A 15,171-nucleotide genomic window follows, 5' to 3' on the forward strand; every position below is an offset into this window, starting at 1 on the left:
ACTTGGCAGAAACTAGATGCATAGAAAAACACACAATCTCAGCACTCAGTTTTCAGTCTAGCAGACTCTCTAAAGCTTACTGGTTTTAATTTGAATGCCTGAGCCAAAGGAGGCAACACTCTTCATGTAGAAGAGTGAAATCTATGCCACTGTCAATGGGTATATTATCATCCTTATTCTACAAATGAGAAAGGAATTTGGGAAATGCTTTTTCTTGATAGTTCAGCAACTACTTGATAAACAGACTTGGCTCAATTCCCTGATTAATGAATTCAAGCTAAGCTATTAGGAGTCTGAGAATTCTGTGCCCAACAGAATTGGGGTTGGGGCGGTGGTCCACACCACCAGGCAATTCTCAACACCAGCTGGGTGACCTGTAGTTCAACTCTATTCTGACACTACAGGGAGTCCCTTAGATCCCACAAGTTAAAGGTTCAATCCCACAAGACTGCACCCCAAACAGCCCATGTTGGATGTCAATCATATGCCCAGGTTGTCACCTGGGCTTCTGATCAACCAGCTATAGGTCCAAGGTTCCAGTGAACCTCTCCCTAGATTCAATTAATTTGCCAGAGTGGCTCACAGAACTCACAGAAACATTTCTCTTGCCGGATTACCATTTATTATAAAAGAATACAATTCAGCCACAGTCAGATGGTAGGGATGCATAGGACAAGGTCCTGAACAAAGGGGCTTCTGTCCTCATGGATTTTGGGGTCCTGAATGATGGCACATGGAAGAGTTCTGGTTCACCAAACCAGAAGCTCTCTGAACCCCATACTCTAAAGTTTGGAGAAGTTTCATTTCATAGGCACGATTGATGAAATCATCGGCCACTGGTGACTGATTCAACTTCCAGCCCCTTTCCCCTTCCCTAGGTAAAGGGGGTGGGACTAAAATTTCCAAACCGTCAGTCACATGGCCAGTTTACCTGTCAACCAGCCCCCATCCTTAGGCACTTTTGGAAAGTCACCTTATTAACATAAACTCAGGTATGGTTGCAAGAGGTTTGTTATACATATTAAAGAACCTGTATCATTCTTATTACTTAGGAAATTCCAAAGGTCTTAAGAGCTGCTGTTAGAAACTGACTACAACCAAACACATGTTTCACCACTGCATCACAGAGCCTAAGTGAATGGGTATCAGGACCAAAAACAAATTATTTTGATATATTAGAAGATGGTCCAGAAAGGTTTGGCTCTACTCCAAAATTCTAACATTAATCTCTAAGCTTGGGATTGTAGGGGATCTGTCTTCTTTTTGTTCAAAATTTTTGTTTTCTGACATTTTACTTTTCTATCAGCATTTTATAAATATTCTTTAAAAGATATGGCTCTTACCTTATAAAATTGCTTTTTAAATTGCATGTAAGAGTAAATTAAAATTTGCCAATAAATATGTATGGATACCTGCTGAAAATAAAATGCTTTTCTGTAACTTACAAAAGAAAAGTCTAAAACTGTGTTTCTTTTATAATAGTAACAACAGAAGCAGTGGTGTTTCTTGAGCGATAATACAGTCAAACACCACACTAACAGCTTTATATACAGAGGAGTTTTGAAATGTTAGTAATTACTGATATCAATATGATTCAACAACCCATGCCTTTTTTATTAGGCTACCCTACCTCAAATTTTATTGCCCACCCACACACTGTCCTCTCCACAATATTCTTGTACTGTCCTCTAAGTAAGAGAGTCTTATTTCATGGGGTTATAAAACCAAACTGCAGTCTTATGTAAAAAAAAAAATATACATATATATATGTATATGTAAGTATATTTATATATGTACATATATGTATCTGTATACATATAAATATGTGTATGTATAATATATATTTAATATTATAATATTATGTGTATATACATGTATATATATATAATTTCCAAAGATTAGCTGCCATTATTCTAGAACAAAATCAGTTAAATATTTGCAATGGATTATATACTCAGAATTTCATTCACTCATTAAACAAAGAGCCAAAGGGCTTTCAAAAGAAAACAGTACAGCTAAGTTGTTCTGTTTGTTGTTTTGTTCCATTTAAATCATTCTCTGCATGGACTACAAATGCATGTAGATGTTTCTAAATGCTCTTTTTCAAGTTGGACTTTTTAAATATTCAAGCAAGGCACTCAGAGTCGAAATCTAGTAAATCAGTTGCCACAATATAATGAAAAATTCATAATCACTGAACACTATTATGTAAACTACACAAACCAAGTGATAGACAATGCCGATAATGGTTACTTTCTTTTCCGAAGTACACTCGTACAGTTTTGATCCATGTTGAAAAGATAGCGATGGCCATTTCAGTAATAAGTCTCTATGTACTGTTTCACTCTAATTTAAAATAAAGTTTTTAAAGTATTTTCAGAAATACTATAAGAGCTCTTTTAGCTTTTTCTTGTTTAGGATTTGTCTAGTATATAGAGTCCATCCTCCCATTAGTGACCACTTTGTCATTATATTTCGGTGTCACTATATTTAAGGATAACTGGAATTTTTTAACTAGTCTGTACCTAATTTTTAAATGCTTAGCTTAAACTTTTGACATTTATTGTGATTACTATATTTTAGATCAGTTTTTTTTTATATTATTCTGTGACTCCTATTTGCCCAACTGTTTCGGACTATTTCTTTTCCTGCCAGATAGTGGGTTCATCTCCTAATTCCCCTTTCTTTCTGCCCCCTTGGAAGTTTTATGTTCCAATTCCATTCACTCATTCATGACCTTTAACATTTTAAATAAAATCATGTTTGAATTCTAAAAATCTGAGGTTCATATCCTGTTCCCAAGCAATACAAGAAACTCAGAATGCCCTAAATCTGATGGTATGGATTCTGCACCATTTGAAAATTAAGTTCCCTTACTTATAAAATTTGAAAATCAGAGAGGTCTTTAGCATAATTCCTATTTTTAAGGTCATAAATTGGTGGGTGAAATTAACTTACTATGATGAATGTGATTTAAACTTGAAGCAATCAAACGTTTTTCAACAAACATTTTGGTACACATAATTCCCTCTAACAAACATTCTTAGGCTCCACGTTAAAAGCCACAATCCTTGGAACCATTAAAATAGAATTTAAAATGTTTCAGGAGTACTCAATTCTTCTTAGGAAACTTAGAGAAAAATTCAGCTTTTTGATGACAAGAAGCAGAATAAAAACATATAACCTAAATGCTACTGTAACTGGCATGTAAATATTTGCTATTAGTACTATGTTTCAAAGTATATTGTCAAAAGTATCCCACTCTTTTGAAGTTCTTATTCAGCTACTAACTAGAACTATAATTTTAATTATATTTTTAAACTGAATTAATATTATATAGCTTTTAATTCTGCTTTCATACTAATCACCTTTCTTCCATGTTATGTTATTACTGTCCAGTATTCTACTTTGATATTGTTTTCATACTCTCAAGGCTTTATGATTTTTATACAGTTAATCCTTGCTTAAAATTACTAACATATTTACTAATATCTTTGCTTAGTATTTCTCCTAACACTTCACTCCTTCCTTGTGGCCTTGATTTCATCCTTTACTAGTGTTTATGAGAATTACTTGCGGTGGAATTGTGCTAATTTCATTGAATATAAGGAGAAAACACCATGTCAAAGCTTGACAAGTGGTAGTATCTTAAAATTTAGGTTCCATGTGAACACTAAACCCTTTCAATGAACTTTTTGTATTCTGTTACTTTAAAGTCCATTGGTCTATCTTGCTCTTTTAAAGAATGTTCTCACCATGCATGATTTTGTAACATCATGAATTGGTCACTTGGAATATGATTCACAGACCTGAGCAGATCTTTCCAAAGTTAACACATTTTATAATTTTTTTTAAATTACATTTGCAAATAACACCCCAAGTCTCATCAGAAAATTGTGCTGTTATGTAATGATGGTAGATACAAGTTTTTCCAAATTCCAATTTGCAGTAGAAAAATCTAATTTTATAATTGGCAACAAATACTGCCAGTTCTTTTCCATAAAGTGACAGGCTTACTTTGTTCATTTTTAATAAAATATCTGCCAATTGCCCAAGTCTGAATAACCATAATTTATGGATTAGTCATTCTTTTAGGTTAAAAATGTGATATTCCACTAAAACAAAAAGTTATTCTTTCAAGTTAAAAAAAAATAGCATTTTCTGAGTTGAGAACCAATTTGGCTTGTTGAAGAAACTAAACAGAGGTCATTATGACCAGAACAGAGTGGACAATGTGAGATGGATGGATGGATGGATGGATGAATAGATAGATAAGATTATTCCAGGCCTTATGGACAGAAGTAAAACAATTTGGATTTTCTTTCTGGTGTAAAGGAAACCATGGAAGGACTTTTACCAGGTGGAATAGCAAAGTCAGAACTACATTTTGTTATGATTACTTCAGATGCCCTAGAGAGGAAGGGGCAAAAGCTGAAGCAAGAGAACAATCCAGAGGAGATTGCTGTCCAGAATGAGATGACAGTAGCGTAGACCAAGAAGTAATGGAGGGAAGGGCATGGAAACACACGCCAGACACAGGCAGGAGGAATGAGTTCCAGCTCCTTGCTGGAGGGAAGAAATCTGACACAGTAACAAAATCATACTTACATGTGAATTTCCTTTTCCCCAGATCATAAAGAAAGCATGCAGTTTCATCCTCCTCAGAGATGTCAGTCTCCAGCCCACCTCAGCCCTCAGGAAAATTCACTGCACTATAAAAACACGAACTGGAGAAAACCTTTCCCCACAAGGTCTGATGAAAAGGTAAAACAAATACTTCTCTTCAGTGTCTTTCTAGATGAACTTAGCATCAACAGAGAGCTTTATTGAACCATGGCTACATGGAGATCATCATGATTGGCTTTATTTTATTCCCCTTCTGGCTACATATTACTGATTTTTAATATTTTTACAGTGTTTTATTATATTTTATATTGCTCTTCTAACCAGTCTTTAATTTGCACATTCTCAGATTCTTCAAGTGGCTTTAATTAATAAAAAAAATAGAGATATCAAAGCCTGTGTTTTATATTCACTAGCTGTTCAGGAGGATTTATATATTGCAATACTTTTGCCAATAAAAGAGCCACCTGTCATATACTGATTGCATTTGAACAGTCCAGCAATTTATTGAGCACTTATTTTATGCCACATAATGTGCTAGAGGATATTGTCCCTGGCCCAGAGGAAACATAGAGCAAGGAGAGGTGCTAATTCATAACAGATGTATTCTTGTTTGTCCTTCATCTATTTCCTGCTCTCTTTCTAAAATATTCACCATCCCTATTATCTTCTTGGATCAAGTTGCACTTACATTTACTATGGGGATGGCGTGTGTTTCCATGCCCTTCCCTCCATTACTTTATAACATTGCTTATTAAATAAAGTCTTTCACTATAAAGCACAGAGGAATATGCTTCTTATGGGTCTCCATCCCATATCCCCCATATGCTTGGGGCCCTGCTCTGGACCTGAGAAAGTGTTTTAAGCAGAAGCAGAGCATATAAGTATCTCTGGTCCAGTCCTACAATCTCTGCAGTATCCTAAAGGTCTTTTGCTGTCCTTATATTAATTTCTACCTTAATTCTAAAGAGGTTTCAAACTCTTAAGTTAGACTTTGGGAAACTTTGGCACATACTTCTGTTATTGTCCCTTTCTGTGTACCTGGCTTCTTTTGCCTCTGTCATCTCCTTCATGAGCACTGAAATCCCTGAGTTCTAACCAGCTGTCTCTCCAAACTATACCTCTCCCAGGGCCTGGATTCCTCACAGGCATGGGAGAAGCTTGCACGAGATCCAGACTGCCCTGATGTCAACAATTTCAATGCACCTTACGATCTGTGACCTACCCATGTACTAGCAATAATAAGGTTTACTTATTAATATTCTTTGACTCTTTTTTTTCATTTTGTATCACTGTTCTAAAGAAAAAGACAGTATTATGTGCCACAGATAGGTAGTACCCTTCAAACTAATTGCAACAATCCACTTCTGGGTATATATGCCCCAAAAAACTGAAGGCAGGGAGTCAGAGAGGTATTTGTACACCCATGCTCATAGCAGCATTTTTCACAATAATGCCAAAAAGTGGAAATAATCCATGTACTCACTTTGTATATATAAAACATTTATATGATATTAATAATAAAATCTTTGCTATATATCTATATATTTAATTATATATTTATATATCTAATATAAATAATATATAATATACAAAATATATAAAAATATATAATATATATAAATAGGGATACTGCAGGTACTTTTATATATTTATTTTTTTATTTTATATTTGTATATAAAAATATGTATATGTTTATGTATTTATATTTCTATTTTATATATAGAGAGAGAAAGAGAATCCCTGCAGTATCTTGTTTTATATATATACGTGTGTGTGTGTGTGTGTGTGTGTGTGTGTGTGTGTGTATGTATAATGAGTATTTGGACTCTTTCCACCTCCCGGCATACACACACACACACACACACACACACACACACACAACTTCAGTTTGGAATGATGACAAAGCTTTGGAGATGGACAGTGGTGATGTTTGCAAAACCATGAGAATGTACTTGATATCACTGCATTATACACTTAAAAATGGCTTAAATGGGGGTGCCTGGGTGGCTCAGTGGGTTAAGCCTTTGCCTTCGGCTCGGGTCATGATCTCAGGGTCCTGGGATCGAGGCCCGCATCGGGCTCTCTGCTCAGCGGGGAGCCTGCTTTCTCCTCTCTCTCTATGCCTGCCTCTATGCCTACTTGTGATCTCTGTCTCTGTTTCAAATAAATAAATAAAATCTTTTAAAAAATGGCTTAAATGGTAAATCTTATGTTATGTACATTTTACAACATTTTTAAGTCACTTTAGCTCAAACAAAACAAGGCCATTAAAATGGAGCAAGATCCCACCACTCACTAATGGTTCTCAGCGTAAGGATTGTTCTTCTGTTGCAGAAGAGATCAGAAAAGCCAGAGAGATATTAAGGACATACTTGAACAAAAATGAAACATTCCCCTTGAATTATTCAAAGGGCTAGACAGAGAACTGAAAGGAGGCTACTTCTCCCCCAGGTAACTCAGAGTTATTTAATGCTGTATCTGAGTACCACCTAAACTTGTCTGCCAGCACTCATGGCCAAACCTGGAGAAAACAGGATTATAAAATCTCTACGTGCCTTCCAGTTTGAGCAAGTAAATAAAATCAGAATGGCTGAAATGCACCCTGACTGAGCCCTGCCAAGCCCTGATCTATCTGAGAGACTGGCCAGAAGCAGTAGACTGCTCTGAGCTCTGAGAGCTCCCACTTCTGAGGGGGATAGGGCTCTGAGGATCCTTTCTTTCTGGAGCCTGTGACGTGGCTTTGCAAGAGTCGAGCAGAGCTCCTCCTGCCTCTGGACCTTCCCAAGGGGGCAGGGACTAGGTAGAGGAAATTATTCCAAAGGGAGTCTTAAATAAGAGATGACTTTGCTCCCCAACTGGATGGAAGAGAATGGCAGAGCCAGGCAGGAGAAAAGGGTGAGGCACGGGGTGGTTTCTAGGCAGCAGGGCTGGCTCATGCCAAGCCCTGAAGTGATGCATGTCCAGAGATGCTGGTCCAAAGACCAGCAAGCATATCTGGCTGGCCGGACCCATGTCCTCAGACTGGAGGGAGGCAGCCGGTGAGGTTGCAGACTTAGGCTAGAGCTAGCTCATCCCTCTCCTAGTGTCACTCACATATGCTTGGTGGTGTACCCATTGCTGGAAGGATCTCCATCCCAGTATGCACCGGGAGGACCAGAGACTCAGATGGAGAGAACAAAGACCTGCTGTCCCATACCTAACTCTTGCCAACCATGTGACAGATGCTGACTCCCTAAGCCTGCACTATCCTGACATGCCTGCCGCACAGGATTATTAGGGGGGTGGACTTAATAATGAATGAAGAATGGCCTTGAAAAGGCTGGACTCACGCAGGGGACTGTTTAATGTTGTCATTCTTGGATTCCAGTAAAGGAATTGTAGATTCATGGCACATCTCCCTGACTGCCCTTTCTTCTGTTATGGTGGATTTTATCATCAAATTAAATCAGTTAGTATAATAGGGTATCATGGTACAGAGAGAAATCCAGACAGGCCAGGGTTCGAATCCCAGTTCCACCACATGAGACTTCGCACAAGTGCTACAAAGATGCTCTTGATCTGCACCTTCCCCTCCCCTGCTGGTTTTTCAAGGACTAGGGCCACCGCTAGCTTCAAAAACAAAAACCTCCCACCTTAGCTTCAGCAGGTGCAGATTCAGAAAGCACTGGTAGATAGTGTTTATGACCCATTGTGAGCGTGGTGCCGAAGGGCCTTTCTCAATAGATGGGAGTGAAATTTCTCATTACTCTCAGTGACAGACAGACTCTGTTGTGCCAGTTTCCTACAACAGTAAACTGCGGTTACTTTTCCTGCATCCATTTCCAGATCCAGGGATGGAATTTTGGGGCTGCATACTTACTATAAATCAAACTGTGGTTTGACCCTAGTGGAACAAAAAGCACACTTTAGTTAATTAATTGATTCAAGTTAGTACTTCTTTTTGACCCTAAAATATTCACCATCTATCTGCACCACAGGATGTCCAACAGAATGACTGGTACATCGGAGAACACAGTCGCCAGGCAGTGGAAGAGGCATTAAGGAAGGAGAACAAGGTAACACCTTGTACAGGCGTCACTGCACCCTGTCTGCAGCCATCTTTGGTTTTCTGCCCAAAGGTCCCAGCACATACCGAGCAGTGTGCTTTGATGCACCAGCCTGGATCTCTCAATGCTCAGGAGGTTGTCATTAAAAGGGGGAAATGGCTGTGTCACTTATTAATCTTGTGACTTGCCCTTCTTCCAAATTATCTTTAAGGAGGGCACATGATGTGATGAGCACTGGGTATTACATGCAACTGATGAATTACTGAACTCTACCTCTAAAACTAATGATGTTGGCTAATTAAAATCTTTTTTAAAATATTTTTAAGTTTAGGTTTCTTTATGGATTAAATGAAAACAGTAAAATGAACCCTAAGGAACTACTTTGGAGATCAGATGTGGAAGCTGGGGTATGAATGGAGGTCACCATGGAAAATGCCTTCCTTCTAACTTTCTTCCCAGTTCATCTCATTACTAAAGGTCTGCCCAAAGTACAGGCAGGTCTTTTTTTAAGATTGTATTTATTTATTTATTTATTTATTTATTTATTTGAGAAAGAGAAGGAGAGACAGAGTACAAGTAGGCAGAGTGGCAGGCAGAGGTAGAGAGAGAAGCCGGCTCCCTGTTGAGCAAGGAGCCCAAGGTGGAACTCGATCCCAGGACCCTGGAATCATGACCTGAGCTGAAGACAGCGACTTAAACAACTGAGCCACCCAGGTGTCCCTAGAGGTGGGCCTTTATATCTCCTGTCTCCAGGAAAGGTACAGGGATCATGAATAACGTCCTAGTCAGGATATGATAGGTTTCTGTATTAAGTACCCCAAGTTCTCAGTTGCTTAGCACAGCAAAACTTTCTTACTTGAGCTCCGTGATCTACAAAGGTTTAGGTGCATAGATCTAAGCTGGTGGAGACCACGTCTTCATGTGTGCTCATACCAATCACATGCTGACCCTTACCACATCTTCTCAAAAGTAATACTCATCTCTGCTCACATTTCATTGGCCAAAGTGATTCACATGGCCAGGCCTAACTTCCAAAGGGGTGGGGACAGACAAATCTATCATTTGTCCAAAAAGAGAAAAGACATGAAATTACTTAGAATCAGATCAAATGACACTAGAACCATCATCACCAACAGCAAATACTTATTACTATTCTATTATGAGCAGAGAGCTCTATTAGACTGTGAGAAATCTCTCCAAAGTGACAGAAAGGTTCTCAAGACTGTTGGATCATCAAAACCTCTAACTAACCAGTGCAATGTTTGTTGTTGAATGAGGAAATACAAAGATGGAGTTAGTTAATTAGTAAATGGGTGGACAAATGATAGGTCCCCAATAAAGTTTAGTAAAATGTAGCTCTCGGAAATGATATTGTGAAATTAAATGAGATAAATTAGATGCTAGTTTCTAGGGTAAATTGAATGATGCCTCCTGACAAGAAACCCACATCCTAATCCCCAGACCTTGTGAATATGCCTCCTTACTTGGAAAAAGGGCTTTGCATGTGTGATTAAATTAAGAACCTTGAGATGAGGACACTATCTTGTATGAGCTGAGCAGATTCAAAGTAATCACAAGAATCCTTAGAAGAGGAAGACATGATGGCTATAAATGAAGGACCCCCTGGCGGCCTCTGGAAGAAAAAAGTCAAGGAAACGCATTCTTCCCGAGGGCCTCCAGAAGGACCCCAATCCTGAGACCCTTGCTTTAGCCCCTTGCTTTAACCCTTATCAGACCTCAGCCTCCAGAACTGTAGGAGAATAAATTTGTGTTTTAGTCCATGAAGTTCATGGTAGATTGTTCTAACAGCAGGAAGAAATTAATACAGTTGCTAACAAAGTATCCCAAACATATTAGAAGTCCACGGAACGATCTCATTTTCTAGATGAGGAACTGGAGGCTAAATCAAGGTCTCATTCATAAAGAGGAAAAAGTGGAAAAGGGGACAGAACCTATATTCAAGATCAGTGCTCTTTCCACAAAACCACAGCTGCCTGTAGTAGCCATCACAGTTCTTTACGTTCCAGTGGATAGCTGTAGGTGGCTAGGTGATGCCCTGCCTTCAGGACCCTCCCTGACCCCTCCTCAGGGAATCCCACTCTAGTTGACCTCTCCTGAGTAGATGGGGGAGCAGGATGTCAGCTCCAACCTTGCTTCCTCCTCCTGGCTAATCAGCACCAAATAGGTCACTATACTCTCTGAGCTGTTTGCCAACAGAAAAATTACACTGAGCGGACCTGCTTCCAGGAGCCGCTGTGTGGATCGTGCTAAAAGCCCAACATATGCACCCATAATGTCCTTCCAGCAACATCTGGGCACTCAGTCAAGGCTCCTTTTGCCACCCCCTCCCCCTGTGCCTGTTTCTGCCTCCTCCCCAAAAAACACTGAGAAAACAGCATCTCAGTTGCATGACTTCATCTTTCCCTATTCTGTTTGTTTCAGTTTTGTCAAAATATGTTTCCAATTAATGAAAGATAATTTCATTTAAATTGCAGGATTGCCCAGATTCATGGTGACAAACTCATTGCAGAGGTTAAGATGATAAATCCAAAAATTGGTTCCATGTCTTGGCATCTTCTCCCTTCCTAATCTTGGGCAATGTTCTGTGCTTGAATCTTAAGGCTTCAATTATGGCTGAACGTTTTATGTAGAACAAGTTCCAGAAGATTCTTCAATCCCACTTTATGTACTCAGAGGCTGATATATTTAAAGGGCAAAAACTTGAACTAGACTATTAGGTAATCTACTAACTAGTCATGAGGCATTAGTGGATTCACTTAAGCAATTAAGACCCTACTTCCCTTACCTGTAAAATGGGGGTAAAATAACTTCTCAAATTTTATGTAAACATCACATGAAATAATGTTGTAAAATGCCTAGCATCTTTTTTTTAAAGATTATATTTATTTATTTGAGAGAGAGAGAGAGAGCACAAGCAGGAGGAAGGGGCAGAGGGAGAGAGAGAAGCAGACTCTCTATTCATCAAGAAGCCCAACGAGGGGCTTGATCCCAGGACCCTGAGATCATGACCTAAGCCAAAGGCAGACACTTAACTCTGAGCCACCCAGGTGCACCTAAAATGCTTAGCAACTTGAGAGCAAGTCTCAATAAACCTTAGCTATCAGAATTATCACATCTCTACAGTTTCTTAGTATTATTTATAAACTTAATATATTTATAGTATTAGTATAAGTATTGTAATCTTTATTCTCTGTATCTATAATGACAAATATTAGTTATGGATAACAGGTATATACAGATATAAGATATAGTCTATATGGAGATAATTATATGTAACAATTAGTTATAAACATAAATTATTATATGTAATATCTATCTATAAAAAATAGTAAGTCCTCACACATCTAATTAGATCTATTCTAGTAGATGATTTGTAACCATCTATGTAAGAATCTATGCAATTACAGCTCAGATTTTTCAATACTTTTCATCATACAAAAGGCACAGTGTAGTCACAAAACCGGCATTGCAGGGGTGCTTCTGTTTAGGAGACTCACTCCATTTCCTAGCCCTTAATGACCAGACATCCAGCCTCAGCTATTCCCCAGGTGGGCCTGGTCCCTGCAGTGTGCCTCTTCACAGCCCTCAAGCCATCTCACACTGCTGACCTTCTTTTGGAAACTCCCCATCTCCTCCCTTGGCTCCCATCACACTGAAGCTTCTGGGTGTCCTTCCTAATCCCTCTTCTGTCTCCTCTTCTTCCCCTGCACCTGCCTTCCCCTCACCAGAGGCTATGTTAGCCCCTCCCTCCCATGTCTGCTCATGCTGCTACCAATGACTGAAACCCCCCATCTTTTGGGGGGACCCTAGCCCTATATGAACATCTCCCCACTCAGAGGCCCCTTGTATTATGCTAAAAGCCTCCCTTGCTAAAGCTTGCAGTGGCTCCCACTGCCTCCAGACTAACAACTGAGCATCAAGCAGAACAGGATATATGGGAACAGGGGGAGGTGAAGAAAGCACCCCCAGGAGGGGAGGTGGAGGGCTTATCCATGCAGATGAGGTAGCCTGTGTGAAAGCTGGGAGCCCAAAAGCAAGAGGTGCCTTTTGGAAACCTTGGCTGGAGCCAGAGTTTTCAGAAACCAAACCCCAAGACAGGCTGGAGCATTTATCCCCAAACATCATGCTAAGGCTGTAGACATGACATGGAGGCCAGTGGGAGATGGTGTGAGATTTGGAAGAAGGGGATGTCCTGATCTGACTGGTGCACTTTTCAGAAAGTAACAAGAACCCTTACATGGGCTGACCCTCAATATGCACTGAATTAAGTTTCACGAAGAACTGTTTTGCCAAAAAACAAGCCACATGGGAACGTGGCACAGACAAGTGTCACTACAGCCAACACTGTCAGGGCTGGGATGCTGGCGTGCCTGAGAAAAAAACCATTCTTCCTTCTGCTTCAGGATGGCACTTTCTTGGTCCGAGACTGTTCCACGAAAACCAGGGCAGAACCCTACGTGCTGGTGGTGTTTCATGGGAACAAAGTCTACAATGTGAAAATCCGTTTCCTGGAGAAGAATCAGCAGTTTGCCCTGGGGACAGGATTGAGGGGAGATGAGGTGGGTATGACCTGACAGCTTCCCCTTCCCAGATCAAAGACAGCAAGGGGAGACTGCCGGGAATGCTGGCCAAGTCACCCATCATATCCCCATGACTGCTGGGGGAGGAGAAAAGAACACCATCCTGGAGGTGGAGACTAATTCCCTTCCAGCTCCTTCTACACACATCCCTGCCCACCTTAAACTTCAGCCCACGGGCCCCAGCCACTCCTGACCATTCCATCCCCTGTCCACGCAGATCTGCCCATCGAAGGAAAGTCATTCTGCAGGACACATCCAAATTCTGCCTCCCCGGAGGTCTCCCCTGAAGCTGAAGTTAGTGTTAACACCACATTCCTTCCCCACCCCCACGCCAAACCCCCACAGCTGGCGTTCTACACCCTACCTGCTGGCATTAGGAACACTTAGTCGTGTCTCCAAATTGAATGTGCGCTCAGTCACGGTATTCGGTGCCATGTTGGACGTGCCCGTCCTCAGTATAGACCTGCTGACAGGCAGCTTCATGAGAGAATCCATAAAAACAAAGGAGGAAGGAGACTGATTTTTGCTGAGTGTGCTTGCAGTCGGCCTGGTCTCCATATCACCTCATGTGAACCCTTGACGACTCCTTGCTACAACAATTGCTCCAACCTTAGATGTAGGGAAACTGAGGCTCAGAAAGTTATGTAAATGGCTAGAGACACAGGAGTAATGAGAGGGTGAGGAGAAGCTACTCTTTCAACTCTTCTTGAAAGGAAGGTAGGACAGAGGGATTGGAAGGGAAGGGTAGGGGTCAAGTTCTACATCACCACTTACTAAGTATGTGAGCTCAGACCAGTCACTTAATGTCTCTGGGCTTTAGTTTCTTCAAAGTGAAATGCAATGTTCTTTTCTTGTCCAGACTTCTCTAATTCAGGAATTTTCATTTAGCATCTCCAGACCTCAGTGTTATCCATTGGTCTCTATTATGTGCTGAATTGTGTCCCCCCTGACTCCTCCCAGATCCCTATGTTGAAGCCCTAACCCCTAGGACCTCCGAATAGAACTGTATTTGGAGCTAAAGTCTTTAAAGCGGGGATGAAGTCAAAATGAGGTCATGTGTATGGGCCCTAGAACAGTATGTCTGGTGTCTCTGTAAGGAGATTAGGACATAGATGTGCACAGACATAAGGTCACAGCAAGAGGACGGTGCCTACACAGCAAGAAGAGAGGCCTCAGGTAGAACCAACCCTGCCAACACCTTGATCTTGGACTTCTAGACTCCTGGACTGTTGTTCAGGTGCCCCCACCCTGCCCCATCTGCGGCCCTTTGTCATGGAGGACTGAGAAAACAAATCCAGCGTAGAACCAGAACTTCCACAACTATTCACTGTTCCTCAGTAGAGATCAAAGTGAAGAACACGGCCAGAGCTGCCAGAGCGCATCAGGAACGTGCATATGTGAGGATCCCATTAGCGGCCACGTGAAGACGGCAGCTTAAACCCAGTATCGGACCCAGAGCCCTTTCAGAGTATCGCACATAGCTGGAGAGGTGTGGTCCACACCGGCCTTTTGAAGAGCCTGGGAAAGTCTGGTCATAAATGAGAGTGTGAGTGGAGAGAGAGAGATTAATACATAAATCTGCTAAATGCAGCCACACTGAGAGAGGAAGACAGCAAAGATGAAGAGAATAGCCAATTTTCCCTTTTGTGATGAGGATTAGTGATTTAACGAATGTACCCTATTCCAAGCCAGCCTGACACTTAGCAAGCCCACGGTAGATGTGAGTTATTATGTTTTCATTCTTATTCCTGAGTCACTGTAATAACTGGGGTACAGATCCCCAGAACCAGATGCCTATGGTTAGTGAACATTCCAGTTCAGTCCCCCTCCATCCTTCCTAGCTTCTTCCAGCTCCTAGAATTTCCCATGTTCTTAAAAAAAAAAAAAAAAAAAAAAAA

At 40.6% G+C, this 15,171-nt stretch overlaps 1 protein-coding gene across 1 annotated transcript in view; it reads left to right on the top strand.

The window, feature by feature from the left end:
- The window catches only part of LOC111148878 (cytokine dependent hematopoietic cell linker), an 81,655-nt gene that overhangs the window by 60,234 nt on the left and 6,250 nt on the right, over positions 1–15,171 (top strand). Inside the window, exons 15-17 of the mRNA XM_022505665.1 lie at positions 4,631–4,764; positions 8,604–8,681; positions 13,097–13,252. Of these exons, the coding sequence (XP_022361373.1) occupies positions 4,631–4,764; positions 8,604–8,681; positions 13,097–13,252 (368 nt within the window). The remainder of the gene's footprint in view (positions 1–4,630; positions 4,765–8,603; positions 8,682–13,096; positions 13,253–15,171) is intronic.

The sequence above is a fragment of the Enhydra lutris genome, unplaced genomic scaffold (assembly GCF_002288905.1).
Source record: "Enhydra lutris kenyoni isolate GAN:26980312 unplaced genomic scaffold, ASM228890v2 scaffoldscaffold21, whole genome shotgun sequence".
In the NCBI taxonomy this organism is placed as follows: Eukaryota; Metazoa; Chordata; class Mammalia; order Carnivora; family Mustelidae; genus Enhydra; species Enhydra lutris.